Source organism: Salvelinus namaycush, chromosome 18 (genome assembly GCF_016432855.1).
Source record: "Salvelinus namaycush isolate Seneca chromosome 18, SaNama_1.0, whole genome shotgun sequence".
Classification (NCBI taxonomy): domain Eukaryota; kingdom Metazoa; phylum Chordata; class Actinopteri; order Salmoniformes; family Salmonidae; genus Salvelinus; species Salvelinus namaycush.
In genome coordinates this window covers 20,351,227-20,367,671 of record NC_052324.1, presented here as the reverse complement: position 1 = coordinate 20,367,671, position 16,445 = coordinate 20,351,227, and the positions used below count along the sequence as shown (strand labels likewise).

The 16,445-nt window shown below is 42.1% G+C and overlaps 1 protein-coding gene across 2 annotated transcripts in view; it reads right to left on the bottom strand.

Annotated features, from left to right (window-relative positions):
• Positions 1–16,445, bottom strand: part of LOC120063210 (calcineurin-binding protein cabin-1-like) — a 55,307-nt gene that overhangs the window by 6,474 nt on the left and 32,388 nt on the right. For both annotated transcript variants that reach the window (XM_039013431.1, XM_039013432.1), the window contains exon 5: positions 15,582–15,656. In XM_039013431.1, coding sequence (XP_038869359.1) covers positions 15,582–15,656 — 75 coding nt within the window. The remainder of the gene's footprint in view (positions 1–15,581; positions 15,657–16,445) is intronic.

The following is a 16,445-nucleotide window of genomic DNA, read 5'->3' as shown; positions in this document are numbered from 1 at the left end:
ATTTATGGGAAGATTGTTCCATTTAATTAGATCTGCTTTCATATTGTTGAGTAATGGGATAAAGTTATTTTTATATATTTGTTGTCACTTATTAAGCATCCTAAGTATTTAATATTTTTGTGGTCCATTTAAAGGATTGCTGTAGATTAGTTATTATTTTTCTTATTGCCATTATTTAGTTTTATTTGTAATTTGTAATTTTTTTTTGTATTCAGAATTATTTTTTTTAGCAAGGGGTGCATCGAGTTTTCAATATTGGTCAGGTATATCAGGAGATCATCTGCAAATAAGTTTAGGTTATATTCATGTTTACCAATACTGATACCTGTTACGTTTGGATCCTCTAATTATTTCTGCAAGCGGTTAAATTGCCAGTGCAAACAGGAGGGGTCAGAAAGGACAACCCTGTCTTGTGCCCCTTTTTAAAGCAATTTCATCAGATGTATTATTTGTGTATATTTCTTCTTTAGGACATTTATATAATATGTTTTATTTATTTATTATTTCAGCTGGAAAGTTGAAAGCTTTATAATTTTTGAATAGAAAAGGCCATTCAAGATGTTCAAAAGCCTTTTCGGCATCAACAGCCATTATTGATAAATCTATATCTCATTTCTTAGCGTATTGTATTAAACTGAAACATGTTCTTGTATTCGTTTGGGTCCATTCTTAATAAACCCTTTTTGAATTATATGTATCAGGTTTTTATTTTTTTAATTTCTCCTTTATTTAACCAGGTTGGCCAGTTGAGAACAAGTTCTCATTTACAACTGCCACTTGGGCAAGATCAAGCAAAGTGGTGCGACAAAAACAACAACACAGAGTTACACAAAAAGAAACGTACAGTCAATAACACAAAAAAAAAGAAAAATAGAAAAATCTATGTAGTGTGTGCAAATGTAGAAGAGGCGGGTTGCAGGAGAGTATGTTCAGTCCGTAGATGGAAAATTAGATAAAAAAATATATACAAAGAAAATGATATATACAAGGGACGGACAAGACAATCAAAACAGACATCCCACTGCTACGCCATCTTGGAGGTCTGGTAAGACTTTTGCCATTGTATTGCTTACGAGCTTTACAATAACTTCATTGTGACAATTTATTAAACTGGGTCTGTAAGCAGCAGGGGACTCTCCAGATGTTCCTGGTTTTATTATAACTGAAATAACTGTTTGATACATGGAACTAGGAAGCACTGAACTGAGTGACATGTGTGCTGTCATTTGTGTAAATAGGGGCACTACTTTGTCCCAAAATATTAAATAGAATTCTATGGGAAAGCCGTCCATTCCTGGGGCTTTTTTCCCACGCAAATCTTTTAACAGTGTCTAATATTTGTTTTTGGGTGATCTCCGTTATTCTTTTTTGTCAACTGATAATTTCTTAAGGGTTGTTGAGTCTAAGAAGGCTGTAGGATCAGTCAAACGGTTGTTTAATTCTGATTTATATAGATTTTCATAGAACCTTTTAAAATGGTCAATACTCATGTATACTCTGTGAATAACTTTAATTACAGGTGCATACTACTAGACGATGGAAACTGCATGAAGCAAGCTCAGCCTTATTTGTTCTATTGTCCAATTGCAGTTGTTCCCCCCTTTTAGTCTCAAATTCATATGAACAAGTGCAGGGTTTCTGTAATTCGACGGGTCATTCATCCTCCATAGGGTCTCAAGTTGGAAACCTCATAGCCCACTGAGTGTTTTACAATGTTATGTTTGTAAACTGTCCCATAGACATCTAAATGTCCTTTCACTATTTACAGGAGATCAGCTATTTTTTTTTGTATCTTATTTTACCAGGTAAGTTGACTGAGAACATTCTCATTTACAGCAGGGGGATGAATGAGCCAATTGGATGCTGGGGATGATTAGGTGGCCAGATTGGGAATTTAGGCAGGACACCCCAACTCTTACGATAAGTGCCATGGGATCTGTAGTAACCAGAGGCAGGACACCCATTTAACGTCCCATCCAAAAGACAACACCTTACACAAGGAAATGTCCCCAATCACCACCCTGGGATATATTTTTTTTAACCAGAGGAAAGAGTGCCTCCTACTGGCCCTCCAACAACACTTCTCAGCAGCATCTGGTCTCCCACCCAAGGACCAACCAGGAGCTACCCTGCTTAGCTTCATAGGCAAGCCAGCAGTGGGATGCAGGGTGAATCAGAACCATGCTACGAGGCTGAACAAGAATTGGTCCACTACACCAGGGTACAGAGAGGGATGAGACACCTTCACTGAGTCTACACCTTCACATTTCACAGTCATTCCCTATTTTCTTCACACATTATATATCATCCTGTAAAATAAAGTACATTTTGTGCATGCTCTCTTTTCTTTATCTTTACATTAGTAAATGTTGCATTAGATATACATTTTAGGTTGACTTGATGAAAGATTATTCATATCCCTTTTGGTTTTGTTGTTCATACTTGCTGTAGTCTGATATTTTGGGGCCAGACTATGATCTATTAATGTTTAGGGTACTTCATGTTCATGCATTGCCATAAATTAGGGGGCAGCGAGGAAACTTACCAGAATTGAACATACAGTTCATTTTACCTTCATTTAAGTAGACAAGTCAGTTAAGAACAAATTCTTATTTACAATGACAGCCTAGGAACAGTGGGTTAACTGCCTTGTTCTGGGCAGAACGACAGATTTTTACCTTATCAGCTCGGGGATTCGATCTTGCAACCTTTCGGTTACTAGTCTAACCACTAGGCTACCTGCCGCCCAGTTCACATCATTGCCCTACTATGTAAACAGAGGACATTCTGAAAAGGAAAATGAATAACTTCAGTGGGGTAAGGAAATGTTCAGCCTATAACTAGTTGGTTATAAATTAACACATACATTTGATTAGCTAGACGATTTTGAGTTGATAGCAAGCTAGCTGGTAATTAGCTGGCTGGCTTTCTATGGGCTGAACAATGCTAGGTAACATTAGTTGCAACTTTTTTTTTTCATTAGTTGCTACTTGCTAGCCGCAAGATCGTAATGTTTAACAGGTTGCAGTTGTCTAATATGTCACTCGTTTTAGTATAGACAAGTTGTTATAATGTTTTGAAAATGTGTGTGATGATTTGTGTGCTCTATTCATGTTAGCAGCAAACGATGCCCAAACTCCGAAGGGTTGTGCTAGCTACTGTGTGTGTTTGCTTATCCTGGAAGTGCTGGCTTGAAGCGGAAGGGCTGGGACGGTCCTATGTAAAACAATAGATCCTGATTCATTCAACCTTGAAGTCTGAGGGCACAGTCTCTTCCTTATCGTCACTTCGTGCCGACACATCGAAGCAGCCGTTCCAGAACTCAAGTCAAGGACGTAGAGAGGCTAGTGTTAACAAGACTATGCAGTACCGCGGTCGACCTTAAACTTCCGTGGCTTCAATGAGAGGGGACAGGGGCCCTGACCTCAAGGGGGCCCCCATTGATTTTGTTAGTCACTCTCACTCAGATATCATATTAACATGGCATAAGTCATGGCAAAATGTGTAGAATTGCAGGAAATTAGCTATAAAACTTCAACAACAAAAAGTTTTGCAAAGCAAACTTTTGTTAATATAATACCTTTTCTGCAAACAGATCCCTCTGTACTTATTAAATTATAGTTTTTAATCCCAGTGCAGAGTTAATGTGTAGCAGATAGTTGTATAGCTAATAGGCTGTGTTTGTTGATCAACTGTGGTGAATGAAGCAACCAATGTGATAATGGCTGCAATACTTGTTTCTTTTTTTTGCTGTTTTCCAAATAGCATTTTATAGATTTTAAATTGTTTAGAAATGCAGTAAATGAGCATTCAACTTTCCTAAAAGCCCAGAACTCAGTAAAACTCAGACCCTGGCTACAAGGTTGCCACAAAACAACGGTTAGTCTGGATAAGTCAGCTGATCTACTGATAACATAGCTCACCACAATGGTATTTTCTTCTCAGGATCCCACCGCAGGGATTTCTAGTCAAATCCTGCTCTGAGTCATTAATAACGAGGCTCCCTGGGGGATTCAACAAACAAACCAACCAACCCTCCAAACTCCAACTGCAATAGACCCACCACACAGCACAGCTCAACACAGACCAACAGCAGCAACTCCTACAGGTTTCCACCACTAGCTGTAAAGCTTCTTATATCAGCAATTATACATAAAAACATTGGAACAAAATAAAGACCCTTTGCTCTGAGAAAAAGTACCTGAGAGCATTGCAGCAGACTCCGTGTAGCCTAGTTCGTTTCCACCATTCGTTGTGTATCATATGAAGACTGCTTACAGCCAGACTGGTTTCAAAGTCAGATTCAGACCATGGATGGTCCCTTCTGCAATTACTGAGATGGGGTTTGAAAGCAGCTTATCAGTTCTGTGTAGGTCATCTCCTGTTCTGATCATCTTTTTATTATTATCACATTTTAATGAAATTGCCTCTCTAAATAAGTTCGAGGGCTATCATTGTTTCTTCGAGAGCCGAAGCTCCATATTATTCCTTGACTTAGTCTGTGAATGCAGCAGGTGGCACTGAAGTGTTTGAGATATGACCGGACTTCTTGGTAAGGAGGGCATAACTCTGAGCAGAGTACTAATGAGACAATGGTCAGAGGTACAGGTGAGGGAAAACAATGGACGGACACAAAATACCCCCTCACAAATTTGTTCAAATAAGTCCAAAGTAAATTAAATGGCAGAAACGGCAAGATATTATAATGAATCCTCTCAAAACACGACTAGCAGATCCTCCCACCCACACGAGTAACGCCCAGGTCCCTGCAGGGGAGTTACTTAGCCTTATGCCAACCTCTTCCCAGGTGTGAACTCGGACTCAACAAAGAGCCTAGATGTACAATAACAACTTCTGTACTTTAAAAGGTGCTATACATAGATTATTTTTTTAATTGTAATTACATAAAATGTCAATATATCTGCAGTTAACTCGGGCTCTCGAGTGGCGCAGTGGTCCCAGACACGGCATCTCAATGCAAGAGGCGTCACTATAGTCCCTGGTTTGAATCCAGGCTGTATTGTATCTGGCCATGAGTGGGAGTCCCATAGGGTGGCGCACAACTGGTCCAGCGTTGTCTGGGTTTGGATGGGGTAGGCTGTCATTGTAAATAATAATTTGTTCATAACTGACTTGCCTAGTTAATAAAATAAAAAATAGTGGAATGATTGTGTTTCACAGTATTACAGTGTTGTGATATTCGCCAATTGATTTCTCCGGCCGGAGCGGCATCTGAAAACAAGCACTGAATAGTGTAGGGAATCATTGAACCATCTAAATTGCTGTGAAATATCTTGCAATAGGCTGCATTCTAACAAAATCTTATCCTATTTCCGCGTAACATGTCGGAGACTTACGCTTGACCCTTTATTTTCAGTTTTGGTCCATCAGCTTCAAATATATTTTTGGGTTATTGAAAATATATTTCACAGCGATGTAGATGGTACAAGGATTCCCTACATTATTCAGTGCTTGTTTTCTCACAAACTGAAATTGAGCGAACAGCGTAGCATTTTATCTACCAGGAAAAGACAAAGCGAATGCCACTAGATAATACTGCCACAAAGTCAGAACAGCTTTCCCATTTTGACAAGAGATGACTCTCCAGCGGGAGAAATCAATAGGCAAATATCACAGCCAATCACAACACTGGCAGGTAAGTAATACTGTGAAATATCATTCCACTATTACTGCAGATAGATATTTTATGAAATTACAATGCAGAAATAAAAATAAATCCTGTGTAGCACCTTTTAAAATGACAAAATTAACACCCCCACATGCCAAATGTGGGTAGATTTTGGCATTGGCGGGTAAAATATTTTACCAGCCACGTTGGCGGTTGGTCAGAGCTCCACAATTCGAGCATTTGTGAATAAAAATAGTCAAGTATTATCACATTTATAGTAAAATAAATGCTGGAGAAGCTGTTCTCAAAAGTATTTCTGACGTTTTGTTTTATAGCTGGTGAATGAATCGCACAGTCAAAGAACTACGAATCCTATATAGCCCAGCATCCCCCTTCCCCCTTGCGCTGCAACACTGCCTGGATGGGGTCTATACTCAGGTGAAGAAATAAGTGAAAGATACAATTTTAGAAGTGCACAAGCATAAAAGTTGGTCTAATTTACTTGAAACGAAAGTCTACTAAAGTGAGACTTTGTCCTTGTGTTTCTTGGCTATTTACACTGTTTTGTTTAGCAGCTAGGTTGTTTTTCTATGTTTGAGTTTCAACTGCTAGGGAAGAGAAGACAACGCTGCTACTAGTCCTGTGGTCACCAACCTAGTCGATCGCCAAACATTTATGTAAAAACAATAATGCCTTGTGTCCTATATTTTTTATTCGTCTCGAGCTGTTGGCATTAGGTGCATCCGATTCATGCGCCGGAGAGGCAAACTGTTGCCATTTTGAACAATTTCATGTGTCTGAAGGTACAAACTCTGCCTTCCCTGCGTGCCCAGAGAGCAAATCAACTGCACTATAGGTCTACCGCTGGCCAATCGGATGGTTCAGATCACCGTGTCTGCAGTAATTTAGAAGGCATAAAAGAAAGCAACAGAAAAATTGATACTGTGAGATTTCAAAACGTTTAAAACCATCACTAGAGTGAAACTGTCAAGGAATACAGAAAATATCTGTTTTTATTTATTTAACCAGGCAATTCAATTAAGAACCAATTTTTATTTACAATGACGGCCAAACCCAGCCACCGCCCTATGGGACTCCCAATCAAGGCCAGATGTGATTCAGCCTGGATTTGAACCAGGGACTGTAGTGATGCCTATTTCAATGAGATGCAGTGCCTTAGACCGCTGCACCACTCAGGAGCCCAGTGAGTTGATCTTTTTAAGTTATAAACTCTGCACTGTCAACACTTTGTATTCAACACTTTTATAAGCCATGAAATGTGCATTCTTCCTATTTCCACTCAGCTCTACAACAAGCAGTGCAGCAGTAATGAATGAGTAGGCAAGTGTATTTATAGGCTTGCGTTGCTGTTATTATTAGCAGTTTGGTTATTTTTTAATATCGAGGAATATTTCACTTTCTCTGTTCATAGGAGTAACAACATTTTAGCATTAAATAAAGCAGTGCGACAAGTTTCCCCATCAGCTGGAAGACGGTGTCCCTTTTTGGTCAGTGTCAGTGGAGGAAAGGGAGAGCGGAGGGATGTTGAGGGGTGGACCCTCACTCTGCTGCTCTCTCCCTCCGCTGAGACTGACCATCAGATGCAGACACCATCAGCCCAGTAAAATAAAAAGCTAATTATTTAAATGTATGCTCACTCAGCTGTGCCGCACAAGTAATACAACAATGGATCTATTACCAGTGTGATCATATAGCCTACCTCAAATTTCAAAATATAATTTCAAAAAAATGTCCGGAACAATGCATCGGCAGGGCAATTCAAGCAAAGCGAATATGCGGTGATAATGTATTGGGTCTATAGCTTACTGCACAATCTTCATTGCTACAGTACTGTTTTTAAAATGGTTAATGTTGCATATGCTTATGTTTAAAAAAAATCTGAGCAGTAGATCTCAGCTTGCAATTTGACTCAGAAAAGGTTGGTGACAGGCACAAACATGACTAGTCACGCTACCACGGTAACTTCCCGCCCTTTCAATGTATTTTTTTATTTAACTAGGCAAGTCAGTTTAGAACAATTCTTATTTACAATGACGGCCTAGGAACAGTGGATTAACTGCCTTGTTCAGGGGCAGAACGACAGATTTGTACCTTGTAAGCTCGGGGATTTGCTCTAGCAACCTATCTACCGCCCATAAACAGGCAGGTGAACATTTTTGTCTCATCTGTGATATTTTGGTTAAAAGACTCGGGTCACAAAAAATGTAATTAAACAATATACCACATTAGTCACTGCTTACTAGTAATACATGTAATTGTTTTAGAAACATGTTGATCAGTTTGTGTGTTTTGGCTGGTACAAAATCTGAGTGTCTGGTAGATATTGAAATCTATTGTGTTTTCCTTTGAATTAAGACCTAGACAGCCAGGTGAGGGGAGTTTTTTACTAATTCATGACTTAATTAATCAATCAAGTACAAGGGAGGAGCGAAAATCTGCAGACACTCGGCCCTCCGTGGAATGATTTTGACACGTGATCTAGGGCAAGGTTTCCCAAACTCGGTCCTGTGGGTCCGTTTTGTTTTTTGGCCTAGCACTACACAGCTGATTCAAATAGTTAAAGCTTGATAATGAGTTGGTTATTTGAATCAGCTGTGTAGTGCTAGGGAAGGAAAAAAAAGTGCACCCAGCGGTGGCCCCCCAAGACTGAGTTTGGGAAACCCTGATCTAGGGGATGCTAGGCTACGTTGTAGGAATCTTCCGTCTCAGGTGTAAACAGGTGACAGGGAGTAGGTTGCAGTGAGCAGAGGATCACACAGAACAGTCATTTTCTGCTCTGCTGTATTATCCCTTCCAAATCATAACCACTAGAATAGTGACTAGACCTTGAATACAAACGATAATGTCAATTAGGTCTAAACATGGAGAAGTGAGAAGAAACCCATGGGTAACCTGGATGTGGTGTGATAAATGGGACAAACTGATTACAGCGGACCTCATGCACACTTATGAAACCCTCCTGCTTGGATCCAGCATCAAAATCGTATCTACATCATGACTTGTAATGCACACGCATACACTGAGCTTTTATAAGGCCATGAGTCATGACCACAATCCTCATCTGTATAAATTATGCTAAATAACTCAATTGCGAGCTATGGTAACCTACCCATCGTTTTCTCCCTCCAGTATAGTGTGGTTTACGTCACCACGACAACAGGATGAGAGATGCCGGATGCGGAGGCAGGGGTGTGGGGGGGGAAAAAATCAGTGACTGCCACAGACAGAAAAATAACTGATGATTTTATAAAGAATGTGAGAGATGAACACAAAGCTCAGCTGTGATGATTATAGGTTAGGGTTAGCATCACACCTAACAAAGCTATTATAATGGCCTTTTTTCTAGTTTCACGTTGGATATAACTTTCATCTTAATGAATTGAAAATCACTGTTGTGTCTAGAGTTTCTGCATCTGGCTGCAGAAGAAACTTGTGTTAAACTTTCCCCATAGAATTCAATGTAGCATTGCCTTTCATGTGCAAATAAGCAATGCTGTGCATACCAATGAAATATACAGTTCAAACCAATAAAAATTTCTGCAAAGTGTGAAGACGAAGAGGACAAAAGGGAATATTCTTACTGCACCTGAGGTTATTTTAAGCACTGGCAGGTTGGTACAGAGAAGACTTCAAAAGCCCTGGGATTTACCCAGCTAGTCCAGTGGCTGAGAACACTGCTCATCTTACTACAGACAGAGACTGCATGTTAATGGGCCACACTGTCTCACGTGCTCTTTGAAAAGGGAGAAGAATGCCAGTGAGTCCATTAGGAAACTCAATACTCTGATCTAGTTGACTTCTTCTGCAGTCAGTCACTGCTGCGCTGCTCACCCATGTAGCTCTGCAGGCATCAAAATCAAACAGTACAGCACCCAAATAATAAGGGCAAACAGAACTAGCACATCTCCCTCAGTTAGGCTACAGTGCTAAACAAGGTTACAGTGAAAGGGTCCAAACAACTGTCGCCTTGTGTCATCAAATCATCTTTGTTATTACTACAGACGTCTTTCCTATACAGCAAGTCACTAGCAGTCAGACATTCCCAGTAGTGTATTATTTGGTTTGGCTAAAGTAATTGAAACTCAACTGACACATATTCAAACATGTGCTTTGAAAACAATGGAAAGGGGTCAAAAGATAAGTTACAGCAGGCTTAGGGGAAAAGAGTGAAATGGCATGGAATGTGCACTGCAAACAGAGTAGAGGAACAGACATGCTTTAACATCTAGAAATAAACAAACATGCATCAAAATGATTAAGTATTTATTTAAAAACGGTTTGTTTCCAGATAGCAAAGAGGAGGTGATAGAACAGAATATGTCATGATTAACAATCACTGAATCAATGCTGTTCCAATATTTATTGAGTACTGTATCATTCACCCAGGGCATCTATCCATGGCTGGCAAGTAGAGCTGCACAATTCATCAAATTCACATCGAAATTGCAATATTGACAACTGCAATATTTAAGGTTGAGCGGTATCCAGATGTTCATCTTAGTAAGGCAAGATGGCGCCAACAGAGATGGTCGCCTCGCTTCGCGTTCTTAGGAAACTATGCAGTATTTTTTACTTGTTAGATATTACTGTACGGTCGGAACTAGAAGCACAAGCATTTCACTACACTCGCATTAACATCTGCTAACCATGTGTATGTGACCAATAAAATTTGATACTGTCATACCGTTTCTGTACCATACCGGGGTAAACAGTATTACCCAATGTGCACACAAGGGGTGATATGTTTTGATGCAAAAAAACGATTTATCTTGATACAGGAGGGGATTGAATGTATTTGCTGTAACCATTTTGATTTCGACATCTAGCCACTTAGCTAGCAAGTTAGCAAACCAAATGCATAGCTGTAGCCCTGAGATGGATATAATCTTAGATTTCTTATATACTAAAAAATAAATAAACGCAACATGCATCAATTTCAAAGATTTTACTGAGTTACAGTTCTATCGATCTATGGATTTTACATGACTGGGAATACAAATATGCATCTGTTGGTCACAGATACCTTAAATAAAAAGTAGGGGCATGAAAACAGAAAACCAGTCAATATCTGGTGTGACCACCATTTGCCTCATGCAGCGTGATATCTCCTTCGCATAGAGTTGATCAGGCTGTTTGTGGCATGTGGAATGTTATCCCACTCCTCTTCAATGTCTGTGTGAAGTTGCTGGATATTGGTGGGAACTGGAACACACGGTCGTATGCGTCGAGCCAGAGCATGCCAAACATGCTTAAATGCGTGACATGTCTGGTGAATACAGTGCATTCGGAAAGTATTCAGACCTTGACATTTTCCACATTGTTACCTTACAGCCTTATTCTAAAATGTATTAAATTCATGTTTTCCCCTAATCAATCTACACACCATAACGACAAAGCGAAAAGAGTTGACATTTTTTTGCTAATTTATTCAAAATAAAAAACAGAAATACTTTTACATAAGTAATCAGACCCTTTGCTATGAGACTCGGAAATTGAGCTTAGGTGCATCCTGTTTCCATCAATCATACTTTAGATGTTTCTACAACTTGGAGTCCGCCTGTGGTGAATTTAGTTGATTGGACATTATTTTGAAAGGCACACACCTGTCTATATAAGGTCCCACAGTTGACAGTGCATGTCAGAGCAAGCCATGAGGTAAAAGGAATTGTCCGTAGAGCTCAGAGACAAGATTGTATCGAGGCACAGATCTGGGGAAGGGTACCAAACAATGTCTGCAGCATTGAAGGTCCCCAAGAACACAGTGGCCTCCATCATTCTTAAATGACCAACTGGCAAGTGTTTTCACTGACATTTTCAGTCTAATACCAACATGTTTCAAGCAGACCACCATAGTCCCTGTGCCCAAGAACACTAAGGTAACCTGCCTAAATGACTACCGACCTGTAGCACTCACGTCTGTAGCCATGAAGTGCTTTAAAAGGCTGGTCATAGCTTACATGATCACCATTATCCCAGAAACCCTAGACCCACTCCAATTTGCATACCGCACCAACAGATCCACAGATGATGCCATCTCTATTGCACTACACACTTCCCTTTCCCACCTGGACAAAAGGAACACCTTTGTGAAAATGCTATTCATTGACTACAGCTCAGTGTTCAACACCATAGTGCCCTCAAAGCTCATCAATAAGATAAGGACCCTGGGACTAAACACCTCCCTCTGCAACTGGATCCTGGACTTCCTGACGGGCCGCCCCCAGGTGATAAGGGTAGGTAACAACACATCCGCCACGCTGATCCGCAACACGGGGCCCCTCAGGGGTGCGTGCTCAGTCCCCTCCTGTACTCCCTGTTCACTCATGACTGCACGGCCAGGCACGACTCCAACACCATCATTAGGTTTGCCGATGACAACAGTGGTAGGCCTGATCACCGACAACGATGAGACAGCCTATAGGGAGGAGGTCAGAGACCTGACCGTGTGGTGCAAGGATAACAACCTCTCCCTCAGTGTGATCAAGACAAAGGAGGTGATTGTGGCCATCAGGAAAAGGAGCACCGAGCACGCCCCCATTCTCATCGACGGGGCTGTAGTGGAGCAGGTTGAGAGCTTCAAGTTCCTTGGCGTCCACATCACCAACAAACTAACATGGTCCAAGCACACCAAGACAGTCGTGAAGAGGGAACGACAAAACCTATTCCCCTCAGGAGACTGAAAAGACTTGGCATGGGTCCTCAAAAGGTTTTACAGCTGCACCATCGAGAGCATCCTGACGGGTTGCATCACTGCCTGGTATGGCAACTGCTCGGCCTCCGACCGCAAGGCACTACAGAGGGTAGTGCGTACGGCCCAGTACATCACCGGGGACAAGCTTCCTGCCATCCAGGAGCTCTATACCAGGCGGTGTCAGAGGAAGGCCCTAAAAATTGTCAAAGACTCCAGCTACCCTAGTCATAGACTGTGGTCTCTGCTATCGCACGGCAAGCGGAACCGGAGCGCCATGTCTAGGCCAAGAGGCTTCTAAACAGCTTCTACCCCCAAGCCACAAGACTCCTGAAAAGCTAATCAAATGGCTACCCAGACTATTTGCATTGCTGCCCCCCCCCCCCCCCCCCCCCCCCCAAATTACACCGGTACCCCCTGCACATTGACTCTGTACTGGTACCCCTGTATATATCCCCGCTATTGTTATTTACTGCTGCTCTTTAATTATTTGTTATTCTTATCTCATACTTTTTAGGGATTTTCTTAAAACTGAATTGTTAGTTAAGGGCTTGTAAGCATTTTATGAAACCAAGATTGAACTCTTTGGCCTGAATGCCAAGCGTTACGTCTGGAGGGAACCTGGCACCATCCCTGTGGGGATGTTTTTCAGCGGCAAGGACCGGGAGACTAGTCAGGATCGAGGGACAGATGAACGGAGCAAAGTACAGAGAGATCCTTGATGACACCTACTCCAGAGCGCTCAGGACCTCAGACTGGGGCGAAGGTTGAGAGGATCTGCAGAGAAAAATGGGAGAAACTCCCCAAATACAGGTGTGCCAAGCTTGTAACGTCATCCTCAAGAAGACTTGAGGCTGTAATCTCTGCCAAAGGTGCTTCAACAAAGTACTGAGTAAAGGGTCTGAATACTTGTGTAAAAGTTACATTTCAGTTTATGAGGTACTGTGTGTAGATTGATGAGGAAAACCTTTTTTTTTTAAATCAATTTTAGAATAAGGCCGTAACATAACAAAATGTGGAAAAATTCAAGGGGTCTGAATACTTTCCGAACGCACTGTATATGCAGGCCAGGAAGAACTGGGACATTTTCAGCTTCCAGGAATTGTGTACAGATCCTTGCAACATGGGGCCGTGCATTATCATGCTGAAACATGAAGTGATGTTGACGGATAAATGGCACGACAATGGGCCTCAGGATCTATTCCCGGTATCTTTGTGCATTCAAATCACCATCGATAAAACTCAAATGTGTTCGTTGTCCTTAGCTTGCGCCTGCACATACCATAACACCACCGCCACCATAAGGAACTTTGTTCACAATGTTGACATCAGCAAACCGCTCGCCCACAAGACACCATACACATGGTCTGCGGTTGTGAGGCCGGTTGGATGTACTGCCAAATTCTCTTAAACGATTTGAGGCGGCTTATGGTAGAGAAATGAATATGAAATTATTTGGCAACAGCTCTGGTGGAAGTTCCTGCAGTCAACAGGGAGCGTGCAACTGGCATGCTGACTGCAAGAATGACAACCAGAGCTCTTGCCAGAGAATTTAATGTTCATTTCTCTCCAATAAGTCGCCTCCTGGCTCCCCAGTGGGTGGGGCTGGCTCCCAAGTGGGTAGGCTGCGCCCCTGCCCAGTCATGTGGAATCCATAGATTGGGGCCTAATGCATGCATTTCTATTGACTGATTTCTTTAAATGAACTGTAAATTGTTGCATGTTGTGTATATTTTTGTTCAGTGTAGTTTTACAGACAAAAAATACCTTTGTGTTGGAGTGGTGTGGGCGTACCCCAACAACAGATAGGTGTGAGCGTATACCGGTCATAAATAATATGAACGCAAGTAGACCACTGATTGGCCAGATCATTTAGATCTTAACATCTCGTGGATGGGAAAGACAAGAGGCAATGAACCTGAAGTTTCATTTGAATTGTGTGACTTCTCCACACATCCCTCGAATAGCTTCAATCAAAGCCCAGATGTATAAATGAGAGGTCCTGGCTTTGGACGACGTCTCCAGTCAGATGAACAGATGAGAATATGATATCTGGGGCAGATCTATTTGTGCAAAGTGCTTTGATTCAACTCCTGGGATGTGATATACACTCAGTGGCTAGTTTATTAGGTACACCCATCTAGTACCGGGTCGTACCCCTCATTGCCTCCAGAACAGCCTGAATTCTTTGTAGCATGAATTCTACAATGTGTGGCGTTCAAATGCTGCTCAATTGGTATCAAGGGACCTAACGTGTGCCAGGAAAACACTCACCACACCATTCCACTACCGCCACCAGCCTGTACCATTGACACCAGGCAGGATGGGTCCATGGACTCCCGCTGCTTACGCCAAATCTGGACTCAGGATCAGGATCCAGGAATTTGTTGAACCAGGCAATGTTTTTCCACTCCTTAAATTGTCCAGTGTTGGTAATTGTGTGCCCACTAGAGCCGCTTCTTCTTGTTTTTAGTTGATAGGAGTGGAACCTGTTGTGGTCGTCTGCTGCAATAGCCCATCCGTGACAAGGACCGACGAGTTGTGTGTTCCGAAATGTTGTGCTGAACACCATTGTTGTACTGCGCAGTTTTTGGCCCGCCTATTAGCTTGCACGATTCTTGCCATTCTCCTTCAACCTCTCATCAACGAGCTGTTTTCGCCCACAGGACTGCCACTGACTGGATGCTTTTTGTTTGTCATATCATTCTCGGTAAACCCTAGACACTGTCGTGCGTGAAAAGCCCAGAAGGCCGGCCGTTTCTGAGATCCTGGAACCAGCGCGCCTGGCACCAACAATCATACCACGCTCAAAGTCGCTTAGGTCACTCGTTTTGTCCATTCTAACGTTCAATCGAACAGTAACTGAATGCCTCAATGCCTGTCTGCCTGCTTTATATAGCAAGCCACGGCCACGTGACTCACTGTCTGTTGGAGCAAACCATTTTCATGAACGGGGGTGGTATACCTAATAAACTGGCCACTGAGTGTATGTACCACAGGAGGTTGGTGGCACCTTAATTGGGGAGGTCTTTTGATGCCATTCCATTTGCTCCGTTCCAGCCATTATTATGAGCCGTCCTCCTCTCAGCAGTCTCCACTGGTATGTACATATTGAATGTTTACATTTGTGAGTGTTGTATTTGTATGGGGTCCATGTAGGTGTAGGGTATATGCATGAAATGTAATGTACTTCGTGTTGATGTGTATGTGCACTGTGTTTGTGGCCCAGGTCATCCCCCATACCTGTCGTTGTGCTGACGTGGCCATCTGTATCTGGCAGAACTTCACGGCTTGGTCCAGCGCCACGTCCTCATCCACCTGTCCACACCATGCGGGAAGAGAAGAGAACAGAGACAATCAGAGCAGAGCAACACACCGTTTACACAGCCACCTTAGCACCACTGATGCTGCTCTGGGCAGCTAACAGACATGGAAAAAGGCCTTTCTCAGAGTGAATGTGGCCGTGGCAACAGGAGGCGGCGGCCCTCATTAGGCCTCTCTCTGTGAAGGCTGGCTGCTCTCTATCTGCCAAACTGTAGATGTCTGTGTGAGAGTCAGGAAGCCACATGAAAGTTAGCCTCCAGGTTCACCTCTCCCTCAGACACGCTATACTATTATGTGGTGGTGTGGTGGTAAACGCTGTTTGGTTCTGCATTGACCACACGCAGTAGGTGGAACCCTATAGGTTGTAACATGCTGCTGCCACAGGAAATGGCCTGTGGAATGAGTCTAGGGCTGTGACAGTCATGACATTTTGTCAAGCGGTAACTGTCATGCAAATAACTGCCAGTCTCACGGTCATTGACGTTAATTAATATAAACCAGTTTAGCGTTGCTGGGCGTCCACCCATAGCCTACAAGCCACTGATGCAGACCTTTGGAACATCTACAATTTAAGAAGTCGAAAAAAATCTAGAATGAATACAGCCTACACCATCAATAAATCCATTGTCTCTTTTAGGCAGGTCTAAAGAAACAACCTATGATATGAAGAACATTTTACCTATTTCAGAAGAACAGAATAGCATATTCTGAGTAATCCTTACGTTAAGCCCTGATCTGGCTATGCCATATGGCTGAGGGCTACACTAGTTAATTTACACTAGT